Source organism: Mesoplodon bidens (genome assembly GCF_964165515.1).
Source record: "Mesoplodon bidens genome assembly, chromosome: 9".
Lineage (NCBI taxonomy): Eukaryota > Metazoa > Chordata > Mammalia > Artiodactyla > Ziphiidae > Mesoplodon > Mesoplodon bidens.
In genome coordinates, this window is record NC_138166.1 from 60,065,126 (window position 1) to 60,090,632 (window position 25,507).

Here is a 25,507-nt window from a genome sequence, read left to right on the forward strand (position 1 = left end):
TCACTTTGTTATACAGCAGAAACTAACACACCATTGTAAAGCAATTATACTCCAATAAAGATGTAAAAACAAAACAAAACAACAACAACAAAAAAACATAAAGAGTTATGAGTGCCCAGAGAACCTTATTTTCAGATTTCTATTCAAATGTATTTTTAGAACCAGCAAAAGATGATTTTGTCAAATAGTAACAGTAATCCTTGCTTATATTTTAAAAATAGGCACATTTTCTATTTGTGAACAGCTGTGATCTGACAAACTATACTTAGGGGAGAAAAGTGATGATGACAAGAGCAACTAGTGTGTAAAATTGTTGACCATGAGTTATTTCTCTCTGAAATAACTCACAAAGCTCAGCATATTTAACTTTTTTTTTTTTTTTTTTTTTTTTTTTTTTTTGCGGTACGCGGGCCTCTCACTGTTGCGGCCTCTCCCGTTGCGGAGCACAGGCTCCGGATGCGCAGGCTCAGCGGCCATGGCTCACAGGCCCAGCCGCTCCGCGGTATGTGGGATCCTCCCGGACCCGGGCACGAACCCGTGTCCCCTGCATCGGCAGGCGGACTCTCAACCACTGCGCCACCAGGGAAGCCCCACCTTTTCTTATAGTTACTTGTGGCAGTGGAGAGGGTGGTGGTATGATGATGATAAATATAGCTTCAATTAAGTGTCTGCTTTGTGTCAGGACCTGTATTACGTTCTTCATCTACAGTCTTTGTTTTTTTGTTTGTTTGTTTGTTTGTTTTTTTTTTTTTTTTTTTTTTTGCGGTAGGCGGGCCTCTCACTGTTGTGGCCTCTCCCCTTGCAGAGCACAGGCTCCGGATGCGCAGGCTCAGCAGCCATGGCTCACGGGCCTAGCCGCTCTGCGGCATGTGGGATCTTCCCAGACCGGGGCACGAACCCGTGTCCCCTGCATCGGCAGGCGGACTCTCAACCACTGCGCCACCAGGGAAGCCCTACAGTCTTTGTTTTAATTCTGATAACTAAGAGTTAAGCATGGTAGCTGTTTTACAAATAAAGAAAATGAGACTCACTTAGGTTAAGTAACTTGACTAAGGCCACACAGCTGGGGAAAAGCAGCAGCAGAAGTAGAACCCAAGTCTGACTGTAAGACCAGCACTGTCCCCCGCATTCGGGGTCTCACATGGAAACAGTGTTAGTTCTGTTCCTCTTGCCACCCTCCCCTCTAATGGTGTTTGAGTATCTTGCTACCCTCCCCTCTAATGGTGTTTGAAAACCTGCATCTCAGTGCTGGTTTTCAGAGTTATTTCATGAGTTGGGAGAAAATATAAAAGCCTTTGAGAATCTGGCTTTTTTTATCCTAAGCATTTTTTAATACCCTGCAGAGAAAAATGACATTTTTAAATGTACGGGAGAGCACAAAGCATCAAAGAGCTCATGGGTACAGCCTGTGACTTCCTGGAGCCCTACATTCTTAACTGTCAGATTTTAACAAATACTTCTCTAGATAATTGCTTAATTACTATATCTGTCAAGAAAAAGCCTTCACAGCCATCAAGTACTAAGTATAAAAATATGCTTTCATCCTGGAGTTTGAAAAATCATTCCTGAGATTTCAGGAAGACAGAAGCCCAGTGGCACATGGTCACTCTCAGAGTTGTAAGGATAAAACTAGATGGAGAGCAAAGGATGCTGAGGTTAGGGGGAGCACATGGAAGAATTATATCGATACTTACCTGTAGGAGGTCCTTTTCACTCGAGGATCTCTAAAATACTTTGCAAAATGGAAGTAGATAAGTAATATGATCTGAATTATACCAAGTTAGTAAAACAAAGAAATGAGGTTTTGGATCAGAAAGGCCAGGGCTTTTATGCAGCTCTGGTACTCCTGCTGAAACTTAGCAGAAACTACATAACCTCTCTGAGACAAAATTTGGTTTATCTCTACTATGGAAATGTCAGCCTCTACCATCGAGTTGTTGAGAGGATTAAATAAAACAGTGTATTATAAGTACTTAGTGCAGTGCTGAATATATATAGGGGGTTCATAAAGTTATACAGTCAATCCCCATTATTCATGGATTCCACAGTTTGCTAATCACCTACCCTCTAAACTTTATTTGTAACCCCAAAGTGAATAGTTGGAGGTGACTTCACGGTTATTCACAGACATGCACAGGGAGGGGAAAAGCCATGCACAGGGAGGGGAAAAGCTCGAGTCGCGTCATGCACACGTTCCCAGCTGAGGTTGAACGAGCAGCACTCTGACTTCTCGTTCCAGCTCTCACACTGTAAACAAGTGTCCTTTTCATATTCTATTTAGTGCCATGTTTTTCAAATTATTGTGCTTATTGTTGGTGATTTCGCTTCAGTGGCCCCCCGCCAGGCAGCTGTAGTGCTGCCTAGTGTTCTTGAACACAGGAAGGCTGTGATTTGCCTTATGGAGAAAATATGTATGTTAGGACTTCCCTGGTGGCGCAGTGGTTGAGAGTCCGCCTGCCGATGCAGGGGACACAGGTTCGTGTCCCGGTCCGGGAGGATCCCACATGCCGCGGGGCGGCTGGGCCTGTGAGCCATGGCCGCTGGGCCTGTGCGTCTGGAGCCTGTGCTCGGCAACGGGAGAGGCCACAACAGTGAGAGGCCCGCATACTGCAAAAAAAAAAAAAAAAAAAAAAAAAAAAATATATATATATATATATATATATATATATATATGTTAGATAAGCTTTGTTCAGGCATGAGTTATAATATTAATGAATCAACAATCTATATTAAACACGGTATCTTTAATCAGAAACACTAACATATAAAACAAAGTTATATATTAATCAGCTGACAAAAATCTTGTGACCAGAGGCTCACATGGGCCTAACCCTTTGTCTCTCCTAGGAGCAATGGTTCAGGTATTTGCTAACTCAGTGTTCATGGCAACTGTAAAGAACTTAGCTACCATGAATAATGAAAATCAGCTCTAAACTTATGGTTACCAGGGGGTAAGGGGGGGAGGGATAAATTGGAAGATTGGGATTGACATATACACACTACTATATATAAAATAGATAACTAATAAGGACCTACTGTATAGCACAGGGAACTCTACTCAATACTCTGTAATGGCCTATATGGGAAAAGAATCTAAAAAAGAGTGGATATATGTATTTGTATAACTGATTCATTTGCTGTACATCTGAAACTAACACAACATTGTAAATCAACTATACTCCAATAAAATTTTTAAAAAATTAAAAAATTTGAAAAAAGAAAAAGTGAATCAGTTCTATTCAATTTAGTTCCATATTAGGTTGGTTAAATATTAGTGGCTCTAACAAATTAACTCCAAACTCTCCATGGCTTAACACAGAAGTTTATTTTTCATGAATGTAAAGTCTAATCAGGTGTTTGGCAGATGGCCTTAAAATGGAGAGTCAGGGACCCAGACTCATTACATCGGTGGCTATCCCCACAGTAGAACCTTTGCCTCCAGCCAGTGGATGGAGGAAGACAGAAAAGTAGTGAATGGAAAGTCTTTATGGGCCAGCCTAGAGATAGAGCGCATCACTTCTGCCTTCATTCTGTTGGCCAGAGCTTAGTCACATGGTCACACCTAACTGCAGAGGAGGCTGGAAAATATAATCTGTGTGCTGAGGGGTTACACGAATAGTTGTGCCACAATTCTCCTTAAAATTATTTCCTACAGTCATTTTTCTTTGGATAAATGGCAAAACCCTTAGGTAAGAGACATTTAAGTTTTGTAAGTTACTCTTCTGAACCCATTACCATTCTGCACCAAGAGAAGCAAGTCTGTCTGCTCTCATGTGTCTAGTTAAAAGATAAAATCCTTATATAATGAGACCATATTTTCTCTTGTTCTACTAATACTTCAGCCAACCCTTTATTCCCTGTTGTAAATTTTTGACTGAAATTATTTTGCCACTGAATTAAGGATCATATAAAGAATATACCCAACACCTTCTATGAAAGAAAGTGTTAAAATACAAACAACTGATCATTTATATTTGTTTCAACTAATTTGTGGGCTCACATCCAACTTGCTTTAGCATTCAGCCAGTAAAATGCCAACTTTGTCTGACCCTATGTTACTGTGTGTATTAGATTATGTAATAAAATAATACTGATGCTACCTGGAAGAAGTATTTACTGTTCTCTGGGATCTCTGCCCAATTCTACTATAGTTTTATGCTGTGGACTCTGATGAGTTTTTTTTTTTTTTACTGGCACAAAAACAGAAAGATAGATCAATGGAACAGGATAGAAAGCCCAGAGATAAACCCACGCACATATGGTCACCTTTTCTTTGATAAAGGAGGCAGGAATGTACAGTGGAGAAAGGACAGCCTCTTCAATAAGTGGTGCTGGGAAAACTGGACAGGGACATGTAAAAGTATGAGATTAGATCACTCCCTAACACCATACACAAAAATAAGCTCAAAATGGATTAAAGACCTAAATGTAAGGCCAGAAACTATCAAACTCTTAGAAGAAAACATAGGAAGAACACTCTATGACATAAATCACAGCAAGATCCTTTTTGACCCACCTCCTAGAGAAATGGAAATAAAGACAAAAATAAACACATGGGACCTAATGAGACTTAAAAGCTTTTGCACAGCAAAGGAAACCATAAACAAGACCAAAAGACAACCCTCAGAATGGGAGAAAATATTTGCAAATGAAGCAACTGACAAAGGATTAATCTCCAAAATTTATAAGCAGCTCATGCAGCTCAATAACAAAAAAACAAACAACCCAATCCAAAAATGGGCAGAAGACCTAAATAGACATTTCTCCACAGAAGATATACAGACTGCCAACAAACACATGAAAGGATGCTCAACATCTTTACTCATTAGAGAAATGCAAATCAAAACTACAATGAGATATCATCTCACACCAGTCAGAATGGCCAGCATCAAAAAATCTAGAAACAATAAATACTGGAGAGGGTGTGGAAAAAAGGGAACCCTCTTGCACTGCTGGTGGGAATGTGAATTGGTACAGCCGCTATGGAGAACAGTATGGAGGTTCCTTAAAAAACTACAAATAGAACTACCATATGACCCAGCAATCCCACTACTGGGCATATACCCTGAGAAAACCATAATTCAAAAAGAGACATGTAGCAAAATGTTCATAGCAGCCCTATTTACAATAGCCCGGAGATGGAAACAACCTAAGTGTCCATCATCGGATGAATGGATAAAGAAGATGTGGCACATATATACAATGGAATATTACTCAGCCATAAAAAGAAATGAAATTGAGCTATTTGTAATGAGGTGGATAGACCTAGAGTCTGTCATACAGAGTGAAGTAAGTCAGAAAGAGAAAGGCAAATACTGTATGCTAACACATATATATGGAATTTAAGAAAAAAAATGTCATGAAGAACATAGGGGTAAGACAGGAATAAAGACACAGACCTACTAGAGAATGGACTTGAGGATATGGGGAGGGGGCAGGGTAAGCTGTGACAAAGTGAAAGAGCGGCATGGACATATATACACTACCAAACGTAAGGTAGATAGCTAGTGGGAAGCAGCCACATAGCACAGGGAGATCAGCTCGGTGCTTTGTGACCGCCTGGAGGGGTGGGATAGGGAGAGTGGGAGTGAGACGCAAAAGGGAGGGGATATGGAAACATATGTATATGTATAACTGATTAAATTTGTTATAAAGCAAAAAATTTAAAAATTAATTAATTAATTAATTTAAAAAAAAAAGATGTTGGGGGTAGGAGTTTTTATTAATTAATTTATTTAGTTTTGCTGTGTTGCATCTTCGTTTCTGTGCGAAGCCTTTCTCTAGTTGGGGCAAGCGGGGGCCACTCTTCATCGCGGTGCGTGGGCCTCTCACTATGGCAGCCTCTCTTGTTGCAGGCTCCAGACGCACAGGCTTAGTAGCTGTGGCTCATGGGCCTAGTTGCTCTGCGGCATGTGGGATCCTCCCAGACCAGGGCTCAAACCCATGTCCCCTGCATTAGCAGGCAGATTCTCAACCACTGCGCCACCAGGGAAGCCCCTGATGAGTTTTTTTTTTTTTTTCAGTCTTTCTGTCCTAGTTTTACTATCAAGGAAAGAGGCAGTGACATAGTAATTATCAAGCCCCTTCTTTCAGGGCAATACATTATAGGACAACTGTGGTCTTCTATAATGATCAGCTCATGCACCTCTTTGGAACTCTTAAGAAAACTATCATGGACTCTTTCTCCCCAGAATTGAACTTATACATATATTTTATACCATTCAAAATGTCTGTACCATTTTAGGGGATTTTAAAACAGGCCAGTACTGTATGATCCAGCAATTCCATTCCTAGGTATATGTCCAAACGAATTGAAAGCAAGGCTTTGAAGAGATATTTGTACACCAGTGTTCATAGTAGCATTAGTCAAGATACCCAAAAGGTAGAAGCAATCCAAGTGTCCATCGGCAGATGAATGGTTAAACAAAATGTGGCATATACATATAATTGAGTAATGAGGAATGAAATTCTGGTACATGCTACAACATGAATAAACTTCGAAGACATTATGTTAAGAGTAATAAGTCAGATACAAACGGACAAATATTGTATGATTCCACTTATTTAAAGTACCTAGAATAAGCAAATTCACAGTAACAGAAAGTAGAGCAGAGGTCACCAGGGTTTGGAGGGAGTAGGAATGGGGAATTATTGTTTAATGGGTACAGAGTTTCTGTTTGGAATGATAAAAAAAAGTTCTGGGAATGGATAGTGGTGATGACTGTACTTGATACCACTGAATTGCATACTTTAAAATTGTTAAAACGATAAATTTTATGTTATGTATATTTTACCATAATAAAACAAATCACGTTGGAAAGCGCCTGGATGTGAGAGCCTGATAAGCCTGGCTGGGTTCCAATCCCAGGTCTACCAGTTACCAGCTGTGTATGACTTTGGGTAAACTACTTAGTGCCTCAGAATGTCATTTTCCCTACCTATAAAGTTGGGAATAAACTACCGACCTTAGAGGATTGTTGTGGAAATTAATGTGATTAGCCTGCCACATATAGCCGCTATTTAAAAAGGTAAAGAAAACTAGTATATATTAAGCAAGCAAAATCCAGTGGACTGTGTTAAGAATAAAGTACCACGTTACATAACTGCTTTTTGTCTCTAGGAGATAAGACTATTAACACAGAATAATACAGGAGGGCAGCAACTGAGTCTGTGGAGCCGCCCCAGGAGCCAGAGGTGTCATATCCCCTCCTCTTCCACCTCCTGTTGCAAACAGTAAAGGCCCTTCGTACAGTTTAAAAAAAAAATTGAGTAATATAAATGAGGTGGGATTTTAGCATTGAAGAAACAGATGTACAGGACTTGCTCCAGCTTTCCAGTGACTAGAAGGACAGAAAGAACACAAAAGTACCCTGGCCTAAGTCTGAGGTTTATTTCTGTTTCTGCTTAAATTGTTTTTAGATTCTCTAGGTTTTCCTCATTTTTGTAAACTGGTGGGGATTTTCTGCAGTATAGGTTTTAAGTCTTTGCAGTGTGTCTTGATGTAGGTTTTAAAACACAAATCCATATACAAACCTATGCATGCAAACACACACTCTACAGAGCAATGCCATATTTATCTGGAGATCAGACATCCTACAATATTAACTCTTTGGGACATAACCATTTTTGCAGAATCATGCCCCGAAGCCCTCCTTGTAGCAAATACCAGATATAAAGTCTTTGCTGAGAAGTGTCATGACCCCACGCAGAAACAACAACAGAAAAACAGCAAGCAAGGTTAAGAGTGACAGCAGAGAAGGAAGCAGGAAAATAGCTAATGCCCGTATGAGCCTGGCTGGAGGCTGGCAACATGAGTAACCGTTGAGCCTGCCACATTCAGAAAAGGTTAAATTTCATTCCATTTGCTCTGCTTAGGAAAATGGGGGTATGTGCAGAATATTTTTAAATTGCATCCAAAATGATAAAAGTTTAATGCTTAAAGAGGTAGAATCTGTTATTTGCAGTACTCGTTATGGAGTGAAGTGTTGCTATTTATATATTAATATGCTCTGTTTATACTGAGACATAAATAGCTAAATTTTATCAGTTTTGTCACCTAATTCTTTCTCAAATCTGGCTGTTTCTTTCAGTCTCCAGCACCTGACACAATGCCTGCCTCACAGTGGGCACTCAGTATTTATTGAAAGAAGAAAGAATGAATGAATGAGTGGACAAGTGAAGGAATGAAACTACCTATAACATTTGTATGCCTGCATGAGGTGTATTACCTGTGCGTGAATAAAGACATCCAAGTTTAAACTCACCCTTTTCTCCTTTCCAGAGCAGAGACCATTCTCCTGGGACCATTCCTAAGAAAGAAACACCCACGCTGTGACATATGCCACTGCCACCGCCACTGCCACCTCTGCCTCCGCCTCCCCCCCCATCAGCGCCCCCGGTAAGACCTGGGTTTTTCTTTTTCAGTCTGGTTTACTTGAATACACTTGAGCAGGTTTTAAATGTTCAGAATCAGCCACCACCCAGCTCCTCTGTGGCAGGTGGCATCTTTGGTAGCTGGCTCTACGGCTCCAGGGTCTAATTCCAAACCAGCCTGGCCAGGTATTTCCCACCCCGTTCCTTGGCAGCTCCCACCCTCTACCTCAGCGTCGTCTACATGATTTCTCTTCTAATTCCTGCTGCTCGATACAGGCTTCCCAGAGTCTCCCTAATCGACTCTTCCATCTCACGGGAAACCTCAGAGGGGAGGCCACGATGAAGTGCATAGCCAAGGAGGCTTGCTCAGAGTCAAGTTCCAGTGTGTGATCTGGATGGTGCTAACAGTAGCTTGGGCTTCAGTTGCCAGGTTCTGGGACCAAGTAAGAGGAGTGTCATGTGCAATGCCACAACAAAATAGAAATCTCTAAATGAAATCTCCCTCTCTGCACAAGACTGAATTCAGTCTATTTCGCTTTGTGTTGTCCTCTTGGTTTAATAGTTTGGTTTGGGCTTAGGAGAGGCACAGAGAGTGGTTATTTTGTTTTAGGACAGGGCTTCTCACCCTTAGCACCATTGACACTTGGGGCCAGGAATAGAGCCTTACCCGCTATCCTGCCCCCGGGGTGCACACCTCTCCACAGATGCGTGGATGACATGACCACGGGAGTATAGGTTACGAAAGGAGGGTCTGAGGCCCTGCTGCACAGTCACCAGCCTTGGTGAGAACGAGGGTATGCTTGAGGTCATATGTCACCCCCATGACATTAGCGTGGCACACTGACCATATCTGAAGCACTGGGGCGTACACCTTCCTGAAACTTGGCCCTTGCCCTTGAAGAGAGTGGAAGGAAAGCACATAATGTGAGTTACACCTGAAAGCTCTCTGGCCAATATATAGAAAGAATAAGAATCAGTACTGCATTTCCACTGCCGAATTTGACACAAAGAAGGCATGGAGATGAACAGTTTATAAGTGAAAGAAGCATACATGAAACTATAATGTGGGTCTCACACAGACTTGCTGGGCCTGAAGAAGCACAACTTAAAGTAACTCCCAATACCACAGTATGCCTTAGCCAGAATAAATAAACTTATCAAAACCCATATTGTTGGGGACTTGGGGAAATAAACTCTTTTAAACATTGCTGGTGACATACCTGGGACTCAACAAATGTTGAATGAGTCTTTCCAGAGTGTTCTCTGGCAAAAAACAATAAGCCTGAATATATCACTTTTTCCCCTGGTAATCAAGTAGTTTTATTTTTGTGACTGACTTAAGAATTTAACCCTAAAGGAACCAAAAAAGAATTTACACAGGATGTGCACAGCAATGCTATTTATTCAGGTGAAAAATTAGATCTTAAATGGTTTATGAGAACCAAATGAACTGTATTGTCATGCTGTTAATTAAAAATTACATTATCTTAAAGTGTTAATTAAAAATTACATTTATAACTGTGCTGATAATGGAAAGTAGATATGGAATGATGACTTTAAAACAGTGCACGTTTTGTGCATCATGAAATCAGCTATATATGTAATAAATAGGAAAGACCAGAAGAGAATTTTGAATGCTGATAATAAAATTTTAAATTTCATTAGGGAGTCTTTTTCTTTTAATATGCTTAAGTTCATAATAAACAAAAATAATTCTGCATTTGGATAATTCTTGCATTCCTTCCCACATTCCTAAATTTTTTTTTTTTTGCTACCTATCTCATGGAGGAACTGATCAATTTAGGAGGAAAATAACCATGTAAATTTTAATTTTTTTTATGAATTTATACATTTATTTATTTTTGGCTGCATTGGGTCTTCATTGCTGCGTGCGGGCTTTCTCTGGTTGTGGCGAGCGGGGGCTATTCTTTGTTGGGGTGCGTGGGCTTCTCATTGTGGTGGCTCCTCTTTGTTGTGGAGCATGGGCTCTAGGCCTGTGGGCTTCAGTAGTTGTGGCACATGGGCTCAGTAGTTGTGGCTCGTGGGCTCTAGAGCGCAGGCTCAGTAGTTGTGGCTCATGGGGTTTAGTTGCTCTGCAGCATGTGGGATCTTCCTGGACCAGGGCTCGAACCCGTGTCCCCTGCCTTGGCAGGCGGATTCTTAACAACTGCGCCACCAGGGAAGTCCTTTAATATTTTTTTAAGACGCATTTTTCTACAATCTGAGAAAAATATTTACAGTGCATATTATAGGCAAAGAATGAACAACCTGAGCATATAAAGAGCTCTTAGGGATCAATATTGGAAGGATGAGTAGAAAATGGGCCCAGGATATGACCAGGCAGAAGAAATACAAATGTTTCAACCTCAACTATAATTGAATAAACACAAATTAAAATAATGAGAAATCATTTTCATCTATCAGTTTGGTGGTGGTACTTTTTAAATGTTGCCTGGAGTGTTAGGAACCAGGCACTTATAACATTTTTTTTAGTGGTTGATTTATTTATTTACTGCTACAGGCACATCCATTGCCCCCTTCCCATTTACCCACCCCCACTGTACACAAGGTTGGATGATTTGATTTAAGAAGTCTGTGGCTTGGTGGACGGGCTTTAGGTTCTTTTGGTTCTAACACTTTCTAGGTGACCTATATAGTCATTTATTATACCAGGCACTTATACCTCTTAATAGGAGCAAATATTGGTATAATCCCCTAAAACACAATTTGTTAATATGGATTAAGTCCCTTTAAAAAGTGGTTGTACTCAATAACCTAGTTTCACTTCAAGTAATTTCCTTTCAGTAACTCATCATAGTGTACAGAAATATTTAGCTATAGATTATTAGTGAGAGCATTATCGTGTTAGCAACCAAAAAAAAAAGAAAGGAAACAATCTAAATATTTAAAACCAGAAGATTCAATAAAAAATGATTATGTAATCCACAAAACAGTATTCTAGGTAGCACTAAAAATCATATCAAAATTATTTTGTAACTTCCAGTATAATAATTGATTCAGGCAAGGATCATTCATGAAACCTAAAACCAGTTAGGGAAATGTTTTGGAGAACAGGATGTTCACAGGATCCCAAGTGTCACCCACAGATTACTTCTAATTACAAAGGGGAAAATGTACCTTTAACAGGGATCAAAGTGTCACCTGTCATAGAATGACCTTTACACAGCCTTTTGCTGTGATGCAACAAGAAATACATAGCATCACCCTGCAGTGACCTGCCAAAAATTAGTGTTCTCTGAGCAAGCAACTAGGCACATCCAGAATGTGGGACCTTCTACGACAGAGGTTGGCAAACTAGAGCAGAGCCCATGGTCCAGTTTTGGTACAGCCCTCGAGCTAAGAATGGTTTTTACATTTTCAAGGGATTGAAAAAAATCAAAAGAAAAATAATATTTTGTGCATATGAAAAATATATGAAATTCAAATTTTAGTCCATAAACAAAGTTTTATTGTACCCCAGCAATCCTTATTCATTTACATACTGTCTCTGGCTGCTTTTATGTTACAGCGACAGAGCACCAGTTAAACAACTTGTCTCCCCCCAAAGAAGAATTCTTTTCATCTCACTAGTTGACCTGTGTTTTAAAAATTATATTCAGTTATTATTATTTTGTTTTGAATTTCCTCAATAAAAATTTTGTGGAAATTTGTTTCCTTTTTTGCTATATCGTACTTAACAGAACATCCATGATTTTGCCTCTTGGCCCACAAGGCCTAATATACTTTCTATCTGGCCCTTTACGGAAGAAGTTTTGCCAACATGTGTCCTACAAGATAGCTGGCTTCATTCAGCCTTCCTTTTGTCACCAGCAGCCAGTGATCTTGGTACACTTGCATCAGATCATGTCCCCTTCCCCATCACTTTTCAAGGACTTCCCATCCCCCTCTTAACTGTGGGCCGCTCCACTTGCATGACCCGGCCCCTGCCTACCTCTCAGACCTCATATGGTGCCCCTCTCCCCATGTCTTCTACTTCAGGACTTTAGCATGGCTGTTCCTTCTGCTTGGAAAGCTCTTTCTGCTCAGCTCAGCCCAGATGTCCCTTCCTTGAAGCATCATTTCCTCACACCCCACACTGGCATTCATAACATACTTTTAAACCCCTCCTTCATAGCAGTTATCAGTTTTTAAGTTAGTTTTTATTTGACTGGGGTCCACATTTTCTGTTTTGTGGTCTTTTCTGTCCCTAGTGCCTGGCTCACAATAGCTACTCATTGAATGGATGGATGGATGGATGCATGACTGAATGAATACCTGTGTGAATAGCATTAGGAAATGGAGTTAAACTCTTCATAAGCAGTGTTCAGGACTTTAAACATCTATGCTTATGGACCAGCATGGCAGATTTTATTATATGTAATCTTTGCAAGGAGGGGGCATTTTGTGTGATATGTCTGATCAGGCTTCACCTTAGCTCTGGAAGATCTGGGGATTAGACCAAGGCTAAAAGTTCTTTGATTTTTCCCTCCTAACATCTCATCTTTCCCCTTTCTGCCCCTCGCATCCTCGTCTCCTCCTCTCCCTGATGTGCATCCTTTGGAACCGAGAAAAGGGCTGATGGGCCTTGCTGAAGTTCTGAAGCAGGCTCTAAGTGAAAGCCAGACAGCCCTCATCATCTGGTTTCCCTTCTTTTCTTGCCCCTATTTCCCTGTCTTTTGAGCACTACTCCTTTATCTCATCCCTTTGAAATCCAGAAACCATATCAAAATTGCCCACATGGTACATTGGTCCACTTATAATGAAATTATTGTTGCTTTGGTTACACGATGTAACTTTTCTAAAACATTTTAAAAAAATACAATGGATTTGATTTTTGAAAGGCAGCAAAATTTTTACTGAGCTTTTGTTTTCAAATCTACTTTGGCCGCTTGTTAGTGTCCAAGATGTGAGAAGGAACTCCTTGAGGGCCTGTGATTTCTCTTCTTTTTTGCCCCAATTGTGTAACATTGTCTACAAAAGAGGAAGGGACTATGTGGGTCTCTGACCAGATGATAAATTCTTTGGAGTTGGGTTGCCTAGGCAAAGCCTAAAAGAATGTTTGTAAGGTTTTATAGCATTATTTTTTAATGTTGCTGTTCAAGCTTAAATATCCCAAGGAGGCAACAATACTCCTAGGGGAGGCCTGTGTCTTATTATTTAAAATCAAAAGGAAAACTGGCTTGATAATCATTTATTTTCCATGATAAGCAAAACTCTAAGTAGAAAGACACCATGGATCCAGGTACTCCTCTGCCTGCCTGTTCCAGCGGTAACATTTAATAAACTGCTGGAGGGAAATTACAATGAGAAGCTTATTGTGGCCCCTCACTGTCCTGTTCCCTCATTACTCTTTGCCAGAGTCTTTGTTTGCATTCAGGAAACTCAGTGAGATGATTTTTCTCCTTGCAGTGTAAGGATTGTATGATTCATGGGTGAGGTAGACTTCCCAGTGTCAGGAAATACCAGCTGAGGCTTACATTGGGAGGTTTTCCCACCATCTCTAGGATGCAGGAGCTCATGTGGTATAAAAAACATGTCAGGGGCTTCCCTGGTGGCGCAGTGGTTGAGAGTCCGCCTGCCGATGCAGGGGACACGGGTTCGTGCCCCGGTCTGGGAAGATCCCACATGCCGTGCAGCGGCTGGGCCCGTGAGCCATGGCCGCTGAGCCTGCACGTCCGGAGCCTGTGCTCCACAACGGGAGAGGCCACAACAGTGAGAGGCCCGCGTACCGCAAAAACAAAAAACAAACATAAAAAAAACATGTCAATCTGTGAAAGAAAATGTGGAAAATGAAGTGGTGTCTGAAGCCCCATAAGAGCCTCTTTTGGAGTATTGCGTTTGCTGTGGTTAAAAAAAAAAAAAAAAGGCAGGGGTCGGGGGCTTTAGGTGGAAGGGGGCTCAGTAGAATTGCATATTACCCTATAATCTGGAAACAGTAATTTGCATGTTGACTGGTGCATTTAGAATAATGAGAGGCTTAAAAAATCTTAAATACTGTCACTCACTTAGATTCTCCTGACATTCTGGTGCTTTGATTAGTGTCACTAATGAGGGATTGGGGACGTTTACCCAGGGTTGACAGTGGCCACTGGGACAAGGAAAAGTCTTTTGCATTAGGCCAAGCTATTAGGAGAGTATTAAGTTGACATTTGGTCCTTGCTTAAATCAGTTTGCACAAGTGCACGTTTGTCTTCAAGTAATTTTAAGAACGAGATTCTCCCTTTCTCCTCTGCCGGTTTGTACCCGCAAGCAGTAACAGGGCTTCAGTGAAAAAACGAGGGAGGCAGTCTGCAGCAGATTTACTTGGTCTGCAAGAGAGGTGTGTCAGGACCTGCCACTCATACTTCCAAAGGGCCATTCAGCACGATATTTAAATGTGTTTCTTTTTCACAGCTGTCAGGTAGGAGGGATGGCAGGAAAAAAAGGGGAAGCTTGCAGTGGTGTGCTGGGGGCAGCAATTGTGCACTCAGAACGCCTGGAACTTGGCAAGAAAAGCCTGCGAGCGCTTGTTAAAGGCCTTTTTCAAATTTCGTAGGAGCCCAGGAGCCTAAGCCACTCACACAGCGTCTGAGCCGAGGGATATGGCAGGAAGCTGCCATGGGCCAGGAGGCCAAAAAGCAGCCCTTGAAAGCCTCAGCCATCCCGGTAGCTGCAATTACTATCTGGAGCTTTATTTTACTCTGGAATCTGCTGGCTCTTTGCCTTTGAAATCTTTTACAATTACAGTGTAACTAACAATTCCTAGAAAAACTGCCAATGAACCACTTCCCCTACCCAGGGTTGTCTTTTCATATATGCACGGTTATACTGAGGAGGGCCACGTTGATTTGGAGCCTGGGCTCTTCGGGGCTATGTACCCCTTCCCCCAGACTGCTCTTTCCTTTCTTGCCATAAAAGAGAAAAAATTACGAACATCAGGTTGTTGCTGGCAATCAGATATCCAGCCCTGACCCGGTCGAGAAAGCTGCAAGTGAGGGATGAGGGGTGCTGCGATCTTGGGAGCACGAGCACATCCTTGCAGTGGGGTATTGGCAGCTAGAAAAAGTCACGTTTCCTAGGATGCTTAATGCAAAGACAGGTAACATGAAGTGGGAAAAGCAGGCTACATATGGATAATGTGGTCCCAACTCGATAAAACACAACTCTGTGTACTGCTCATTTGTGTGCTCTCAGATGAAGACAGTAAGGACACAGTACACATACAATGATAACATTGCTGGTTACCTGGGGGCCGTATGCGTGATTTCTGTTTTCTTGTCTGTATGATTCCACATTTTCTCAAATATCCACGTGGAGCATTTATTACTTTTATAAATAGAAGAAAAGGTTTTAAGAAAGAAAAAGGAATGAGTGATCATTTACCTACTGATCATATAATAATGATCTACAATAATAATAACAGGCATCTACTGAACAGCTATTGTATACCAGGTATTGTGCCAGGCGCTTAACGAGGATTATCTAAATTCATATTTACAGCAATCCAGTGAGGCGGGATGATAGTGCCCTTTTACAGATGAGGAAACAGAGGCACAGTGAGGTTACTAAGGTGCCCAGTGTCATACAGCCAGTAAGTGGTGGAGGCTGGATTCCTCCCCAGGCTCTCTGAAAGCCTTACTGCTCTGTGCTCTACTGCTTCCAAATATATATACAGCTGGAATAAGCAGCACTGATGACCACAGCATCAAATACTTATGTAGTGCTTACTGTATGCTTTGTGTTGTCCTAAGGTGCTTAGCGCATAATTGAATTAATCCTCACAGTAACCCTTTGAGGCAGGTACTGTTGTTATTCTCATGGATGAGTTGACTGTGGCACGGAGGGGAAGTGACTTACACTGGATCACACAGCTAGTAACTGGCAGAGCCATGGTTTGCATGCTGGCAAAATGGCTCCAGAGTCCCTGTTCCGAACCACTAAACCAGCTACCCTTTGCTGTAGACCTTCTCAGGGATTACACCTACCCCTTGAATGTAAGGGCCAGGAAATCAATGGTTTCCCTTTCTCACACCTAGGACAGAGCTCCCACATTTCTTCCTGTATCCCCAAGCCTCCCCCTAAGATTGCTCTTTTCTTTTTTTTTTCTTTCCTTTTCTTTATGGTTCCACCATTTCCCCTCACTTGCTTATTGGTTTTTTCTCCTTTTTTAATAGGAAAAAAAACATTTTGCAAGACACCCTCTGAATAAAACCCATGGTTTAAAAGCAGAGAGTCAGCATTAAAGAAGCAGGTACAAGGCAAAAAAACCCTCAGTTTTGTCTTGTCTTTAGTTTACAGCTGGGCTTTTCATGGACTCAAGAAAACAGGCTCTCTGCTAACGGTGCAGGGCACACAGTGGAGACAATAAGTGCCTCTGAGCTCAATGACTGCAGACTGTATCCTTAAATTTGACCAAACCATCATGCTAATTTACTGAGCTTTTGCTGCACGGAATTACCAAGTCTGAATCCAGGGAAGACTGGGCTCAGTCATGGAAGTGCTGAAAGTATAGTTGATTATTGCCAGACCAGAACATTGTCCCTTGCATTGCTTCTTCATTATGTATTTCCTGCATATGGGACCCTTGAAGTCTTACCTTTAAAGAGCCCTCCTGTCCTCTGAATTAGTCACCTTTCATCTTCCTAAGCTTACTTCTCTGAGCATCGGGCACTAGGTCTTGCTAATGCTTCGGGTTCTCTCCTAAACAGACGAGTCGAGGGATGAGAGGATCTTGGGGTCAGTGAACAATTAGTGAGTTACTCCGAGACAGGGATTCTGTGCCAAGGTCAGTACTAGGCACATAGTAGGCACCCAGTACCTAGCATGATTTCCTGAACTAGTGAGTTTAGTGAAGATATTGTAATTCACAAAGCAAACCCACTGTGAACTAACCAACCACTACTTTACATCTTCCACCTGTCTAAGCCCTGAAAGCCAGACACATTCTATGTTGTGTCCTGAAAGAATACCATTAACACATTCACATTTTGCTGAGAATATTAGATCACAAGTAACACATTCAGGGATAGCACAAGTTAACACCTGGGCTTTATTTCTAAAGCCATAAAATGTCCTTTGGTACAATCCTCCCCTTTCCAATTCGTTATTCTTTCTAAGAGAATAGACTAATAGACTTTGTACCTTGGCTTTACATAAAGACATTTTTTAAAAACCCAGGGAAAGCAACAGAGTGTACCCGCCTTGTACATGATAACAATAGATTCCCATTTGAATAAGGTCTGTTCACAGTGGAGGAGTGTGAATGTGTTTTCGAGCTGGTGAAAGCAGGATTCCACCTGTACCACATAAAGTATTTAAAACACAAAGGTGAAAAGCATGTCTGTTCCTATGTCGCCATCTGTTCAGCACTCAGTGTACCAGGCCGTCGGTTTCAGTAGGGATCATGTAATGATGCAGTGTGGTGTGTTCAAAAACAAAAACAAAGGCATGTGGGCTTTAAAGTCCAACAGACGGGAAACTGAATCCCTGCTGTGCCGTTTATTAGCTCTATGGTGTCAAGCAAATTACCTAGCAACTCTGAGCCTCAGTTTCCTCATCTGCAAATGGGAATAATCACCACCACTTCCTAGGGCTCTGCCCTAGAGTGGAAGTTCCAGGAAGGGAGGGATTTTTGTCTGTTTTGCTCAGTGTATCCTCAACACCTGAGCAGTGCCTGCATGTAGTAGGCATTCGCCGTGTATGTGTGGAATGCACGAATCATGGGGTTGTTGTGAGAATCTACTAAGATAACGAGAGAAGCAGTTGTTTACCCAGTGTCTGCTTAGTCAGTGGCAGCTACTCCTATCCCAGGGACCAGGAAACAACCGGGCAAGTAACCAGATATGGGACTAAGTTGAGGGCAAAGACTCCTGCAGTCAGTGCTACAGGAGGTCAGACACCAGAAGTCAAGATCAAGGCTGGGAGCCCGAGTTTTTCAAAGTGGGGAGTCAGGCCAGCAGTCTGAAAATAGTCCCCAAATAGGAGGGCAGAGGTTATCACTTCCAGGCTTCAGGGCTTCGAAGTCCAGGGTGCCAGTACCTGCTCCTGTAGCATGATCTGAACAGCTAGGTGGTTTGCCTTTTCTCCTCTCACTGGCTCACCCTGAGTTGAGTGGCCTGAGTCCATGGGGTACCAGTGGGAGGTACGTGGAGTCAACCACAGATGGGAGTAATGAGCCCTCAGCAGTGGGGTCGCAGCTGTGATGGAGGAGTACATGGGGATCCAGAGGTGTCCTTTAGGATCCACTCCAGTGAAATGGCAGCCTGATTCAAATATTTTAAACATTTAGAGGAGGCTCTGTTTTCTCAGCTGCTGTTTGGTTTGTCATTTTACAAGCAGCTTTGGCAGTGTCAGGCCAAGAGGCTGCCTAAGGAATGGGTACACGTTTGCCTGGAAGGTTTTTTTTTGTTTTTTTTTTTAACATCTTTATTGGAGTATAATTGCTTTACAACGTTGTGTTAGTTTCTGCTGTATAACAAAGTGAATCAGCTATGTGTATACATATATCCCCATATCCCCTCCCTCTTGCGTCTCCCTCCCACCCTCCCTATCCCACCCCTCTAGGTAGTCACAAAGCACCAAGCTGATCTCCCTGTGCTATGCAGCTGCTTCCCACTAGCTATCTATTTTACATTTGGTAGTGTATATATGTCCATGCCACTCTCTCACTTCGCCCTCCCCATGTCCTCAAGTCCATTCTCTACATCTGCGTCTTTATTCCTGTCCTGCCCCTAGGTTCATCAGAACCATTTAATGGTGATGCTTGTACAAGAATTCTAGATCGCCTGGCTCTGAGCCCCTATCTAAAGCAAAGAAAGATGTTCTTTGGGCTTTGGGGAAGCTCGGGGATGCTGAGATTCAGATGCTATGGCTTGGTCTTTCTCTATCTGGTCCAAACTTTCATTTAAAACTCTACTGTTAGACCAGGGGAACTTGAACACTGATGGGATATTGGTTGATATGAAGAAATTATAGTTAATTTTATTTAATAATATTGCTACATTTTTAAGAGCTCTTTTCTTTGATATCATACAATGTTGCATATCTGTTTTTTAATAAGCAGGGATTTGGAGGGGAAAAGCAGATCAGGGTAAAGAGAACAAGATTGGCTGTGAGTTGATAATTGTTGAAGCTGGATGATGGTACATAAGGACTGATTATACTACTCAACTTTTGTCTATGTTAATGTTACATAATAAAAAATGTTAATGGACATCAACAACCTCAAAATATGCAAAATAAAGATGATTTAACAGAACCAAGGAGGGAATTATGTAGCATGCTTTCACTAATTCAAATGGAGTTTGAGACCAAATAGTACATGCTTTTCAATTTTAAAAAAAGTAAGCCCTATGTAGGCATAGAATGTCTGCTTAAAATTATCTATGTTGCCTCCTTCCCCCACATAATCCAGCTCCTGGTTTTCTAGGGATTAATGTTAAGGTTTTTTGCGCCACTACCAGCAGAGGTGTCTTCTGTAATCACTGAGTGGATTTATGGATTTTTTTTTTCCTCCTAAGACTTAGAATTACTGCAGGTGACTTTGAATCGGAGTGTCAGGGAAACTGTGAAGCTGGCAGTCACAATCTCCCTTGCTACTTTTTATTTAAATAAACCTTGAGACCCAGTGCGAACACCAGATAACTAACTAACAATGGTTTGTGAAACTGTTGCAAGTACTGTCCTCTGCCTGGGTACAAGGACACTACCTCCCACTAGCTGGTGTTTTCTCCTCAGACAAAGCACAGAGGACATGGTGGGAATTATTGAAGCAAAACTTTCCCAGCCAGCAACTCTTCTCAACACCAAGGTCACCCAGATATGGAAAAATTTTCATCTTCAGCATTCTTTCCTCTCTAACTAAATGCCTCTTGTGGTTGTTTGCTGAAGGATTGCTGAGGATGGTGAGGGGAAACGACCTTTAAAACCCACTCTGAGGCAAAACCTTTGGCCGTGGAGATAGCTTGGAAAGTGTGTTATGGCTTAGAACAGAAAACAAAAACAAAACAAACCCATATGGGTTCCTGAGCAGGTGAACAGCTATTCTCAAGAGGTCAGATCATAGGCACCCAGGGACTTTTTTAAACCTCGCACCTGTGAAATACAAATTTTTTTTTTAGCCCTTTTGGCATTGCAGACTGTCAGATTTTCTGGAAGATATTATTGGTTTGACTAGAAGAAAAAAAAATGTACAGTAATGCTGAGGCTCAGATCTATGACAGCAAGGGAGTACAGCCGCCCCTGGAGGCTGGAGACTCAGCACACAGGGCAAAAGGGCCCAGTACTACCCAGTCCTGCAGCTCAGGAGCCCCTTATGCAAACACAACTGAGGGCTGGTAAATGAGTTGCGCTTTTTTGCCATTAATTCACGACTATTGCTAAAAAATGCTCACTGGAAGCACACTGTTGTATCCAATAGAAAGGATTTTTTGAAAAAAGGAAGCCAGTTGCTAAAGGAGAAAGGCTTACTAGAAATATGGCCTATCTTCGCTCACTTCTGCAAAGGCCACCACGGAGATTTGGACAGACCCTGGGGAGCATGTCACCCTCCTTCCCCACCTTGAGAATCACTGCGGAGACCTAGAGTGGGGAAAAATGGAGTCACCACCAATAATAATGGTGATTCCAGGGGGGGCAGAGAGAACTGTGCCCAGTGGGCACACCTGTGCCGCCCCTGAGCAGTGGGAGGACACCTGAGCTGGTGAGGGAGAGCCACAGGCTTCTGTGTCAGATGGACCTGGATCCGAGCATAGTGGGTACTGGAACCTGGCCAAATCCTTTTAGACCTGTTTCCTCACCTGTGACATGGAAGTAATAATACTCTATGGGGTGATAAAGTAATTAATTGACATGATACTTTGAAAACATCAGCCCAGTGCCTGACACAGACAAGTATGCAGCTCTGTTCGTGGCAGCCCCTCCCCCGTCCCCTGCACCCCGGGATAGAGCACAGGCTCCCTGGGTGTCGCACTATTCTCTCCAGGAGTACACTGAACCCTCCCTGGTCACATCCAGCTACGCCAGGCCCTGCCTTGTCAGTTCCATCCACCTTAGTGGGATTTGATCAAGGAGCCTTCAATTTCTGTGTCAGGAAAGGCTGCCTCCCGAGGATACTAAGAAAGGGGATGAAGAGACAGAGATGGGCAATTTCCCTTTGCCCTAGAACTCTCCACAGCAAGATGGGAGGGTCATTTCCTGATGTCCAAGATTTTCTCTTTGGCACAATGGTTTTCCCATTTCCATTCCAATAATTTCTCAGCACATGCAAACTCACACTGCAGCCCCTCTTTCCCTTCTTGGGTCCATCCCTTTAGGCCAGCACCCTCCTTTTTTTGACCAGATTATTTAATTGATACAGCTATTCCTGCCTCTCATCTGGAAAAAGCCATGGCTGCTTCTCCTCACCAGGGCCATTCAAGACCACGGCCTCCCTCCACTGATTTATGTTAATATAAATAATATAGTTTTGTGTTCAAGGCACATAGATTTCCCACTAGTAACAGGACCACACTTGGTCTGTTTGGCTTGGATAAGAGCAGCGGTCAAATGATTGACCTGGAAGGCTCAGTAGACTTTGTGAAGTTCAACGGTGTTCCTTCCCGCTGCACTTTGGCACATAGGGGCGCAGTCTGTGGGCAAGACCAGCCACGTGCCCTTGCAGGTTAGGTGGCTCCAAGCAGGAGCCCCAGGAGCTGAGCTTCCTGCACATCTGCCTCACCCATGCCCTCCGTGTAACCTTGGACTTCTCTGCCCTTCACCTCTCAGGCAGCACAGTTGGGACAGTCCTATAGGGGAGAGAGGTGGGGCCGCTGTTAATTTTATGTCATTTTGCTTTTGCTTTGTTTTGTTTTAATGGTTGCTAGGTAACGCCTTAAGAGAAAAGCTCTTCTAAAGGTTTAAACATGTTCTTTAAAGACTGGATTCTCAGGTGCAAAATGGAGGGAGGTCAGGTAGGGGGAGAAAAAGGGACATGACCACACCTCACCAGCCTCCTAGGGAGAATACAAGGAACCAGTGAGATTCCAGATGAAAACTCTAAACTCACACGAAAGCACATGCACCCTTGGTTTAGCTCTTAGGCGAAATGAATGGACATAGGGCAGCTGTATTAGGACACATCATTCTGGAATGTGTTACTTTAAGACCCGGACCCCAGGAAAACCAAGACCAGCAAGAATCGCCCAAGCACCCAATTCCCTAACTCTCTGCTTAGATGTCCAGAGCACTAACCCTCAGCCTCCACCCCGACCCACTGTAACTTTTTGTGTATTGTCACCTTCCAGGTGACGGGTCCCTTACCTTCTTTACTTCAGGAATCAATGAATTTCACCAAGCCTCTGGTTCTCTTTGTTGCCAAATATAGTTGCCCACTACCCCATATTTGGGGTTTCTGCCACAGACCCGTGATGATGGCTGAGTTTCATGTTGGGAGGACAAACCTGGAAAAAAAGAGGGAGTACATTCAAAGTCACTTGTTGGCATGGACACTTTTCCACAGTAATTAAAATAGTGCCTGTGTATTATTACTCAAAACAGCTTGACAATTGAACAAACACCTTCCCCTGGAGTCGCATTTGACCTTTCCACACCCTCATTGAGATGGATCAGATCATTGTCTAATTTGGGATTTCCCTCAAAGTAGACTGGAGACAAGTGTTTGGGCCTAAAGTAGTTTATTTGGGAGGTGATTCCCAGAGGCTCTGGCAAGGGAGTGAGGAAGCAAGAGAGTGGAGGGAAGAAAGCCCTGAAGAATATGCGGGAAACCAGGCCGCTTCCTGCAAGTGGGCGCCGGAGAGCCTGCCTGGAGTTGAGCCACTGAGGGGCGAGGGGCTGGGGGTTTATCTACGGGCTCTTGTTCCTTTCAATACTCCCAGCAGTCCTGCAGGGGTGAGAATTCCCATCTGGGGAACTCCTCTGGCAGAGACCAACAAGCAGTTAGCGCGTGTGGGAACTGTGAAGTCAGCCTCTGGGATAGGCTGAGCGGATATGTGCAGGGCACCGGCAGCATCTGCTTGTCCTACTTATCTCCGATTCATAGAGGAAGAATCTGAGGCACAGAGAGGTTAAATCTTTGCTCAGAGTTGCCCAGCTGGTGGTCTTTGGACTCTTTGACCTGCATCTGTCCCTTGTACCTCGTTGCCTCTGAGGCTGTGGTTATGGCAGAGATGGCTGGGGCAGCCCTGAATGGCCTTATCTGATAGTGCTTCTCACATTTTGATTTCTACAGCAGCCTTTGCATGACTGGTGTGGCCCTTCTTTTAGAGGCAACACAGCATAGTGGTTAAGACTTCTGAGCCAGACTTCCTATGTGTCTTTTTTGGAAATTGTGTGGGCAAATTACTTAAACTTTCTGTGCCTTGGTTTTGTTCTCTGTTAAACTACTATCTACTTCACCATGTTGATGTGAAGACTAAATGAATTAATAATACATGCCAAGTGCTTAGCAGGGAATAAGAACCATGGACGTGTTAGTTGTTGGTGGTGTTATTGTGCATATGGATGCTCTTTTTCCTTTTTACTCACATTTCCCTGGCTTTAGAATTCATATGAAGTCACTGCAAAACAAAAGCTCACATTTCATTGCCACCTTTATGTCTGGGAAGCATCTCGCCAAGTTTAAACATCATTACACTTCAGATGATTTGTTTATCATCTGTCTTCACTGCCTGTTGATAAACTCCCTAAGGACAGAGATCGCTCCAGCCTTGCCCTTCATGGAATGAGCAGTGCAGAGTGTGGTGCCTGGCCTTGGGTGCTGCTCTGGAAATTCACATTCAGTGAATGAGAGTGCACCCTCCCTGGGGCTCGATGGTGACAGCAAAGCTCATGTTACACAGCCAGGCCACCTGCTGGTGGTGACATCAACATAAAAATAATTTTTAAAGTTGCACCAGAGATGTGCTCCTCCCAGAATTTTCTCTGTATTTATAGAACACCATTCTAAGGCCCTCAAAAGAATTTTCAGCTGAATTTTCAGAAAAATATTTCGACAGAATTCAACACCAATTTATGATAAAAAAAGATAATAAACCTCTCAGAAAGTTGGCCTAGGGGAACCTACTCAACATATTAAAGGTCATGTATGACAAACCCATAGTGAACATCGTCCTCAAGGGTAAAAAACTGAAACCATTTCCTCTAAGAACACGAACAAGACAAGATTGCTGAATCTCATCACAATTATTCAACACAGGTTTGGAACTTTTAGCCTCAGCAACCAGAGAAAAAAAAGAAATGAAAATAGTCCATATCGGAAAGGAAGAGTTAAAATTCTCATGTTTTGCAGATTATATGATAGTATACTTAGAGAATGCAGAAGAGGCTGTGTCCAAAATCTATGGGAGCTAAGCAATGGACTTTGTGAAGAAGCACGATACATAATGAATGCACAATAATCTCTAGGGTTCCTGTTCACTAACGATGAAAAATCTGACAGAGAGTCTAAGGAAACACTCCCTTTGAACATTGCAACAAAGTGCATAAAATCCCTAAGAATAGGGCTTCCCTGGTGGTGCAGTGGTTGGGAGTCCGCCTGCTGATGCAGGGGATGTGGGTTCGTGCCCCGGTCCGGGAAGATCCCACATGCCGCGGAGCGGCTGGGCCCGTGAGCCATGGCCGCTGAGCCTGCGCATCTGGAGCCTGTGCTCCGCAATGGGAGAGACCACAACAGTGAGAGGCCCACGTACTGCAAAAAAAAAAAAAAAAAAAAAAAAAAATCCCTAAGAATAAACATACCCACGGAGACTAAAACCAAGATTAATTAATCTTAATTAATCAGATTAATCCAATTAATCTGATTAATCTTTAATCAGATTAAAGAACTGAGCCCCAAGTGACTAAAAGGTCACTTGGGACTCAGTTCTTTAATCCTCAGTGAGATGAAATTGGAAGCTAAACTATGGAGTGTGGCATTCCGCTGTGCAGTATTAACGTGTGCCAGTAATTATCAGTATTAATGTTTCATTATGGATAATGCTATGTGACAACAAGTGGGCTAATTTTAACATCCGTTTGACCTTGACACACTGTTATAATGAGTCAGGGACAAATTGGGTGTCCTGTCTTACAAACAAGGATCTCAGACCCACTGAGGCATTAAGAGGACCCTGAAGTAGAACAAGCAACTAAGCTGTGTTGCTTGTTCACAGTTACCAAG

General features: G+C 42.5%; 1 protein-coding gene across 3 annotated transcripts in view; it reads left to right on the forward strand.

Moving 5' to 3' along the window:
• Positions 1-25,507, forward strand: part of WIPF3 (WAS/WASL interacting protein family member 3) — a 91,250-nt gene that overhangs the window by 18,112 nt on the left and 47,631 nt on the right. For all 3 annotated transcript variants that reach the window (XR_014016671.1, XM_081244215.1, XM_081244214.1), the window contains exon 2: positions 8,282-8,398. Coding sequence is in view for 2 of the 3 variants with exons in the window: in XM_081244215.1 (XP_081100341.1) it covers positions 8,339-8,398 (60 nt within the window). In the remaining variant the exon portion in view is untranslated. The remainder of the gene's footprint in view (positions 1-8,281; positions 8,399-25,507) is intronic.